General features: G+C 32.9%; 2 protein-coding genes across 2 annotated transcripts in view; both read right to left on the reverse strand.

Moving 5' to 3' along the window:
- Nucleotides 1-24: 24 nt before the first annotated feature.
- Nucleotides 25-3,769, reverse strand: LOC113821145 (zinc finger protein OZF-like). The gene is made up of 2 exons (XM_070117875.1): nt 3,596-3,769; nt 25-1,397 (listed from the first exon to the last, which is right to left on the reverse strand). Exon 2 carries the CDS (start codon nt 1,390-1,392, stop codon nt 235-237), a length of 1,158 nt encoding a protein of 385 aa, XP_069973976.1. The 5' UTR covers nt 1,393-1,397; nt 3,596-3,769; the 3' UTR covers nt 25-234.
- A 5,205-nt stretch (nt 3,770-8,974) lies between these two features.
- LOC138860395 (zinc finger protein 84-like) overlaps nt 8,975-10,000 on the reverse strand; it is a 12,903-nt gene continuing 11,877 nt past the window's right edge. The window contains exon 2 of the mRNA XM_070117876.1: nt 8,975-10,000. This exon is cut by the window's right edge and continues 260 nt beyond it. Within this exon, the coding sequence (XP_069973977.1) occupies nt 9,119-10,000 (882 nt within the window). The 3' untranslated portion in view covers nt 8,975-9,118.

Genomic DNA, 10,000 nt, shown 5'->3' on the forward strand with positions numbered 1-10,000 from the left:
CATGTACAGCACATATCAGGCCAATTCATCCCCAATAATGTAAAGAGGAAGTGTGTTCCTTTGGGATGAAATATGATGCTGATTCATGCTACTCATGATCGCTGAAAGTATATATATTTATACATTGTTCGTGGCCCGTGACCTCTATGTACAAATACATAAACAGTTAGAAGTAGTGCAGATCTCACAGCTGTTAAGCTTCTCGTTCGTATGTTTCACTAAATTCCTTTTGTCTTAGAAGGCTTTGTTGCAAACCTCAAAGCCATACGGCTTCTCTTTTGTATGTACTCTTATATGTCTCACTAGATCATACTTTCCTATGAAAGCTTTATTGCAAATCCCACAGCTGTATGGCTTCTCATTTGTATGTGCTTTTACATGTCGCTCTAGATGAGCCTTTTGTGTGAAATCCTTGTTGCAAATCTCACAGGTATATAAATTTTCTTTCGTATGTAGTCTTGTATGTCTCACTAGACCAAACTTTCGTGTGAAAGCCTTGTTGCAAATCTCACAGGAATAGGGCTTTTCTTTTGTATGAACTCTCATATGACTCACTAGATTATTCTTATGTGTGAAAGCCTTCTTACAAATCTCACAACTATATGGCTTGTCTTTTGTATGTACTCTTTTATGTCTCACTAATGTATCCTTTCGTGTGAAAACCTTGTTGCAAATCTCACAAGAATATGGCTTTTCTTTTATATGTAGTCTTGTATGTCTCACTAGATGATCCTTATGTGTGAAAGCCTTGTTGCAAATATCAAAGGAATCCTTCTTTGTATGTATTCTAATATGATTAAGAAGAGAAGTTTTGCATATGAAGGCCTTATTGCAAGTATCGCATCTGAAGGGCTTCTTAACTGAATGCACTGTCATGTGCCTTATTAGATTTCTTTTCTGAAAAAATTCCTTATTGCAAATATCACACATGTATGGCTTCTCCTTTGTGTGGACTCTCATATGACCTTCGATCCTACTCCGAGAAGAGAATTTCTTGCCACACACGTCACATCCATAACGTTTCAATGTGGCTGCCACTTTTGTTTGTATATCCCCCTCAGGACTTTCCTTGTACATCGCCTGATTCCCATCTGATGAACACTTGCTCCCACTGTCCTCAGCCACAAATGCCGTTCCTAAGACGTCATTGCGATCCTGAACCAAGTCCCACGAGAATTTTTCTTTCGCTTTATGCCTTAGATTTTGGAAGAAAAGTCCTTCAGATTTCACTTCCACGTCGCTCACTTCCTCCCCCGCTTCCTCTCCGAAATCCAGTGGTTCGTCCTTAATATCCAGACACGTCTCTTCGGTGACCCCAACGTTGGGCTCCTCTTTGATACCGACTCCTCTGCTAAAGAGTTCCAAAGGCATCCAATCGGCGAGGAAACTCATTGTTGCTGTGCGAAAGGAAAATAGAAAAGAATAAGAAACAGCATTCCTTGGGAATGGAAGGAGAACAAAGATTTCAGACTGCAATAACATATTTGCTCTTAAGAAAAATAATAAAAACATTAAATGACTAAATGAAAATGACTTGAATTCCAAAAGAAAGATATATACAGAAAGCCAAATGTAAAAAGTTAAAAGAAGAAAAATGTTATTTTCTTATACATATGTACACATAAAAGACACATATAACCACATACATACACGCACACATATGTATATATACATATATACACACTCGCACACTCATATTTACATACATACACGTAAACACACACATATACACACGCACGTAAACATACACATACACACACACACACACACACACACACACACATATATATATACACACACATAAATATATACATACATATATATATATATATATATATGTATGTATATATGTATGTATATATATACACACACACACACACACACACACACACATATATATATATATATATATATATATATATATATATATATATATATATATATATATATATATACAGATATATAAATGAATGATATATAAGGAAATAATTCAAAACTGTTTATTATCCTTACTATTACTATTATTACCGACCTGACCACTATTGCATATATATATATATATATATATATATATATATATATATATATATATATGTGTGTGTGTGTGTGTGTGTGTGTGTGTGTGTGTGTGTGTGTGTGTGTGTGTGTGTGTGTGTATGTGTGTGTGTGTGTGTGTGTGTAACATATAAATGATGTATAATATATATAACATACACACACACACACACACACACATATATGTATATATATACACTAACCTCAAACACATATAGATAGATAGATAGATAGATAGATAGATAGATTGAAAGATATATATATATATATATATATATATATATATATATATATATATATATATAGAGAGAGAGAGAGAGAGAGAGAGAGAGAGAGAGAGAGAGAGAGAGACGGAGAGAGAGAGAGAGAGAGAGAGAGATTGATATTTACAAATGGATAAAACATATATTTACAAATATATACATATATACATATATGTATCTCTAAAATTGTATTAAGATATGTATATTTCTATATGTGGATATTTATAAGTTTATATATATGTGTGTATATATACATATATAAATATGTAGATATATACATATATTTAAGCAAGTTGAAAAAACATTCACACACATATACATATGTAAACTAAACATATATACATACATTAAATATGCATACAATTATACATATTAACTAAATATGTATATATATAGAATATAAATATATATAAATATTGGTGTGTGTATGCGTGTGTGTACATACATGTGTGTGTGTATGCGTGTGTATGTGTGTATGTATTTGTGTGTGTGTGTTTGTGCTTGTATGTGTCTGTATTTAAAATATTCATATATATATATATATATATATATATATATATATATATATATATGTGTGTGTGTGTGTGTGTGTGTGTGTGTGTGTGTGTGTGTGTGTGTATGCATATATAGAAATTTGCATATATATGTACATGTATATATGTTCTATATATATACATATATGTGTGTGTGGTCATGTGTGCGCGTTTGTGGTCATGTGTATGAGAGTATCTTTATTTAATATGTATAAATACACACACATATATACATATGTATATGCATAGTTATATGTATTTTATTCGTACATATCTATACATATAAATGTAAATGTGTATATTTGTATTTGTATATATATACATATATATAAACATATTGTATATACATGTGTACATATATTTATGTATATGTATCTACATTTAGAAATATATCTTTATACATATAGAAATATGTTTATACATACACATATATCTATATATGTACATATCTATACATGCATATGTATATAAATATATTCAAATATAATATATATGTGTATGTTTTTATGTCCATATACATATCTGTGAAATGATATACAAATATTTGTTCGTGTCATCATCAATAGGGATGTGTATATATCTGTTTATATATATCCACATATATGTATCTATGTATGTATATATACATATATCTATAAATGTGTGTATTAATATATACATATGACCGTCTATATATCTTATAATATATTTCCCCTTAACTTAAAATACATGAAATTGCACGAAGTAATTGCTCTGAGATCTCACCTCACTCTCCGCACAGGTAAGCTCCTCGCAGCTGATTGGCCACGCGCGCCTTTCCTTGGTCGTCAACGCTACGACTCTTCGCTCAAGGGAAGTCTGCTCGACTGAACGAGAGACGAATGGAGAGGGAAGGACCTGAGGCTCCTTCCCGGGTCCTGGGGATGGGGGAGGGCTGGCCCAGGGGTCTGATATGTAGTTAAAGGAACCATTGGTCTTTACACGCTTTGGGGTTTTAATTTTTATTTATTTCTTTTCTTCGAAAGTTGATATTTGCCTAGAAAATCAAAATATGTATAGAGATCCTGCTGATACGAATTTCTGATTCGCATTCAATTAGTTATTTTTAATCTTTTTTTTTTTTTCCTTTTTCCCTATATGCTCATGGTGGAGAGGTTACAGAACAAGTTTCCATTCACTTCGTGAATGGAAAGCAAGACATGCAGTCCCTTTTACACATGAATATGGAATCTTATCTATATCAACGGTGCATGTCTTGATGTCGTTAAGATATGGAGGATTCCATGAAGGGGTCAAAGGTCAAAAAGGTTTGGGTGTCCCTGGGCTAGCTGTGTAATTTGAAATGGCTGCTTATGATAGTACGTTAATAAGGAGCCTCTCTGAATGTTCCGATTTGCCCTATTTTTATTTAAACCAATTACCCAACACAGGACTGGGTTATTGGTTTAGACTAAAATGGGAAACTAAGTGCATTTTTTTCTTTCTTCCTCTCTTATATTTTACAAAACCTGAATTTTATTTGTTTTGTTTTATACTTTACTAAATGGGTCTTTTTACTTGATAATCATAAGAACCTAATTTTCACATTTTGTTTGTTTTATACTAATTATTATTGCCGTGTTGGTCTTTTATCATGCATCGATATTGTTATTGCTTTTGTCATTTTTGTTGTCATTATTATTGTAATTATTGGTGTTATTATCAATAATATTTATCAGTACAATCATTATTATTATCACACACACACACACACACATATATATATTTCATGATTTGTTATATCCGTTTACGACCGTCAACGTTCATCGATTAAACTTCAGAGCGACCCCGACGTTTATCAACCCCTTTCAAAGAACAGGAGTTTATCGACCCTTTGCAGAGTCGTACTGATCCCCAAGGGGTAACATCGGCCCCCTGGAGACCCCTGGAGACCCTTGGAGACCCCTGGGCTTTCCTCTCCTCATGCCCAAGGCCCTCGAAGGAGACTCGGCTCCCTCACGCTGCCTTCGCCTCTCGGTCGGTCGCGCAGAGATCCCTGAAGCGAAGACTCTTAATAAAAATACAGGCAAACGTACGCATGTATTTTTGTATATACATGTGTGTGTGTGCATTCACACACACACACACATATGCATATCCCTTCCGCGACGTGTTGCCGCGTAGAGACATTGGACTTCAATTTGCCTTTAATCTTTTATCAGACTTTTGATAGGAAATAAAGCTTTTTGTAGTATAGTTCCATAGCCATAATAACAAGCCTTTCATGGGATATCGTACTCAGAAAATCACAATAAAGAATAACACATAATTTGAATAAAAAGAAAAGTGCCGTACGAAAGTTGCACCTTCTTGTTCTACCGGCGAGTCACATACCTCGGGAAACGCCATTCGCTCCTCCCCCCCTCCCCCCCCCCTCTCTCTCTCTCTCTCTCTCTCTCTCTCTCTCTCTCTCTCTCTCTCTCTCCCTCTCTCTCTCTCTCTCTCTCTCTCTCTCTCTTGGATACTCCAGCGAGTGCTAGCAAAGATGTGGTCGATCTCTTTGGCCACAGTAACCGTAGCACTATAACAAGTCCACCTATGCGGGTTGCAGCACTGATAGCAGAAGCTAGATATCCTCAATCTCTGGGATCAAGCAAAGTCCCGGGGAAGGGGGCTGTTCTCGCCGCTGTGATCAGCTTCCGAGCCACGAGGACCGACAGACGTCTCAGAGCCAGCTGGATCACAGCCAAATACCGTACAGTGCGAATGTCTTGCTGGGACATTTGCCTTCCATTTTTCTTTTGCTTCGAGTTTACAAAGAAAAGTAGGATATATATATATATATATATATATATATATATATATATATATATCGATAGGTAGATAGATAGATAGATATATTATGAGAGAGGGAGAGAGAGATGAAGGTATATATTATGTATATCTATGTATGTATATACATTTATGTGCTAATATATACATATATATGTTTATATATATTTATGCATACATATATGAATATATATATATATATATATATATATATATATATATATATTTATATATATATACATATATATATATATGAATATATATGTATATATATATATATATATATATATATATATATATAATGTTTATATATATACATGAATAGATACATATATTTACATACATATACATACATAGACATATATACATATATACATATATATACATATATGTGTGTACATATATATACATATATGTGTGTACATATATATACATATGTATACATATATATGCATATCTTTGCATACATATACAAATATACATATATATACATACGTATATATATGTATATAAATGTTTGTATATATTATATATAGAAATATATGAATATATATATATATATATATATATATATATATATATATATATACGTATATATATACATATATATATATATATATATATATATATATATATATATATATATATATATATATATATATATATATATATATATATATATATATATATATATATATATATATATATATATATATATATATATATATATATATATATATTATATGCGTATATATTTGTAGATATTTATGAATACATACATATATATATATATATGTATATATATATATATATATATATATATATATATATATATATATATATATATATATATATTTACATACATATACATATATTTATATATATAAATATTTATGTATATATATCCATATACATACATATATATGTATATATGTATACATATACTTATATGTGCAATAATATCTATACACACACATATATCGGTGGTATCAAGGAATAGGTTGAGAATGGAATTATTTATTAGAGTGAAAGTGTAAAAGAGGAAAATTGTGAGGATTTTGAGGAGGGAAATTATTACTTTATGTGCAAGTAAATTATCATATCTTTCTCTCTCTCTCTCTCTCTCTCTCTCTCTCTCTCTCTCTCTCTCTCTATATATATATATATATATATATATATATATATATATATATATATATATATATAAATATATATATATATATATATATATATATATATACATGAATATATACATATGTATTTTACATATTTACACATATACATGTGTTTATGTGTGAATATATACATACACATTCATATATATGTGCTTGTGTGTGAAGGGGGGGGGTTCGTTTGCGTGTGCACGTGTGTGAATACAAGGTTCATTTTCAGTGCATTTCTTTAAGACGCAGCCAAACAAATATAATTTTATGTATATGAATTTATTAGTATACAAAACCGTATATCATCGTATCATACGAATATTATACAAAATTATAATATATTCATCCGTGCTGACAGCTGACCATCCTACTCTCCCTGACCCAGCCCATCGTTGGAGGAGTCTTCTGTCACACATAACGATGACTATGCGGTATATATTACATAACATATTTCAATTCTTTCATAAACAAGTAACCAAGAACAACCACAACAACAGCTGAATACACACCTATAACCAAAAGTACAAACAAAAGTGACGCGACTCGCTCACGACTCGAACGAACCGCAGGAGCTTCGGAACTAAGAAGCAGATGGAACCCAGACCGAATCAGAAAAGCTTTTATACATGTATAACCCTTTGCCATTCATAATATATATGTGTACATGTATGTAGATACATATATATTATATATATACACATATATACAGTATATATGTATTATACACATATATACTTATATCACTACACCAAGAGGGAGAAAAGCTCTTCTAGCGTTTGCTCAGGACCTTCGGCAATGCGAACCCAAGCCCGTACTTGAATCAGCTGTGACTGGCCACCTCTCCTCGCTATAGAAAACGGGAGCCGAAGCTGGAGCGTCTCATCCGAGCGGCTTCGCTATCTTCGTTTTTTTTTTATGTGTTTATTTAACATCTTATGATCTTTTCTTACCTATTTATCTGAACTCTATTTTGAAGACTTTACACCTTACATTTTATGAACTCTTATATGTAGATGGTTATCTTATGTGAGGGTACCTTACATGATTTTTTTTCTTACTCTTTTATTTCATAAATCTTATATTAATCTTATGAACAGCACTTTAAACCTATTTCTAAAGATTATAGTAAGGTTTTAGTGATTATAGAAACAATTTTTATTCATAAATGCAATGAGAACCAAAATTGTTTGGTGGGCCGAGCTGACAAAGAAAAGTTCCCGGGCTTGCAAGGGAATTCCATCGCTGGACCCTGAGTTCGAGGTGGTGGTCTCGGAAATATAGAGAAATTAGTGATTAAGTTTCTTTGTACACGTAAAAGGATGGTATTTGTTTTTGCTTTTATTTATTTTTATATTTGTCTTAACTGTGTTTTATGTGTTGTTGAATGTTTTAGTGTTTGTGATTTACTGTGCTCGTGTTTCGTTGTACGTTGTTTTATTTCTGCTTTCATAAAGTGAATAGAGGATTTGATTATGCATCTTTTCGACAAGTCCCCGACTATTTGCAAGGAAGAAAGATAAAAAGATATAAAACATTTTGATTTCAAATCTTAAAGGGCAAACAATCAGGAACCTTATTCTATAGATAAAGCATATGTATAAGCCTCTTCTCGAGATTCAAACCACGCTTACCTCACTTCGGCTCATTTGCACAATTGTATCTCTCTCCACAATTCTTCTGACACCGCATCTCTTATGCTATACACTCGTTCCCGAACGTACCATTCGGGTGGTGGCACTGAGCTATGTACACTCTTTAATGAGCCAGGGTAAGTACTTTAATTAGCCAGCACATTATGACCAGTAGCATTTCACTTTGGACCGCCCCTGATAAATGACAATAGAAATGGATTTCCCTGTACAAAAATATCCATGGAGACTAAAATAGAGGTCATAATATATTAAAGTTTATTATGCTTGGCAAGAACTACACATTAAAAATATCATGTTCAGCACATGTCAGAAAAGAGATCCTCTAAATTTTAGGCCAATTCATCCCCAATAATGTAAAGAGGAAGTGTGTTCCTTTGGGATGAAATATGATGCTGATTCATGCTACTCATGACCGCTGAAAGTATATATATTTATACATTGTCCGTGGCCCGTGACCTCTATGTACAAATACATCAACAGCGAGAAGTAGTGCAGATCTCACAGCTGTTAAGCTTCTCGTTCGTATGTTTCACTAAATTCCTTTTGTCTTCGAAAGCTTTGTTGCAAATCTCAAAGCCATACGGCTTCTCTTTTGTATGTACTCTTATATGTCTCACTAGATCAGACTTTCCTATGAAAGCTTTATTGCAAATCCCACAGCTTTATGGCTTTTCTTTTGTATGTGCTTTTACATGTCGCTCTAGATGAGCCTTTCGTGTGAAATCCTTGTTGCAAATCTCACAGCCATACGGCTCCTCTTTTGTATGTAGTCTTATATGTCTCACTAGATCAGACTTTCCTATGAAAGCTTTATTGCAAATCCCACAGCTGTATGGCCTCTCATTTGTATGTGCTTTTACATGTCGCTCTAGATGAGCCTTTTGTGTGAAATCCTTGTTGCAAATCTCACAGGTATATAAATTTTCTGTTGTATGTAGTCTTGTATGTCTCACTAGATCATCCTTATGTGTGAAAGCCTTGTTATAAATCTTACAACTATATGGCTTGTCTTTTGTATGTACTCTTATATGTCTCACTAATGTATCCTTTCGTGTGAAAGCCTTGTTGCAAATCTCACAAGAATATGGCTTTTCTTTTATATGTAGTCTTGTATGTCTTACTAGATGATCCTTATGTGTGAAAGCCTTGTTGCAAATATCAAAGGAAACCTTCTTTGTATGTATTCTAATATGATTAAGAAGAGAAGTTTTGCATATGAAGGCCTTATTGCAAGTATCGCATCTGAAGGGCTTCTTAACTGAATGCACTGTCATGTGCCTTATTAGATTTCTTTTCTGAAAAAATGCCTTATTGCAAATATCACACATGTATGGCTTCTCCTTTGTGTGGACTCTCATATGATCTTCGATCTTACTCCGAGAAGAGAATTTCTTGCCACACACGTCACATCCATAACGTTTCAATGTTGCTTCCACTTTTGTTTGTATATCCCCCTCAGGACTTTCCTTGTACATCGCCTGATTCCCATCTGATGAACACTTGCTCCCACTGTCCTCAGCCACAAATGGCGTTCCTATAATGTC

Source organism: Penaeus vannamei, chromosome 41 (genome assembly GCF_042767895.1).
Source record: "Penaeus vannamei isolate JL-2024 chromosome 41, ASM4276789v1, whole genome shotgun sequence".
Classification (NCBI taxonomy): Eukaryota; Metazoa; Arthropoda; class Malacostraca; order Decapoda; family Penaeidae; genus Penaeus; species Penaeus vannamei.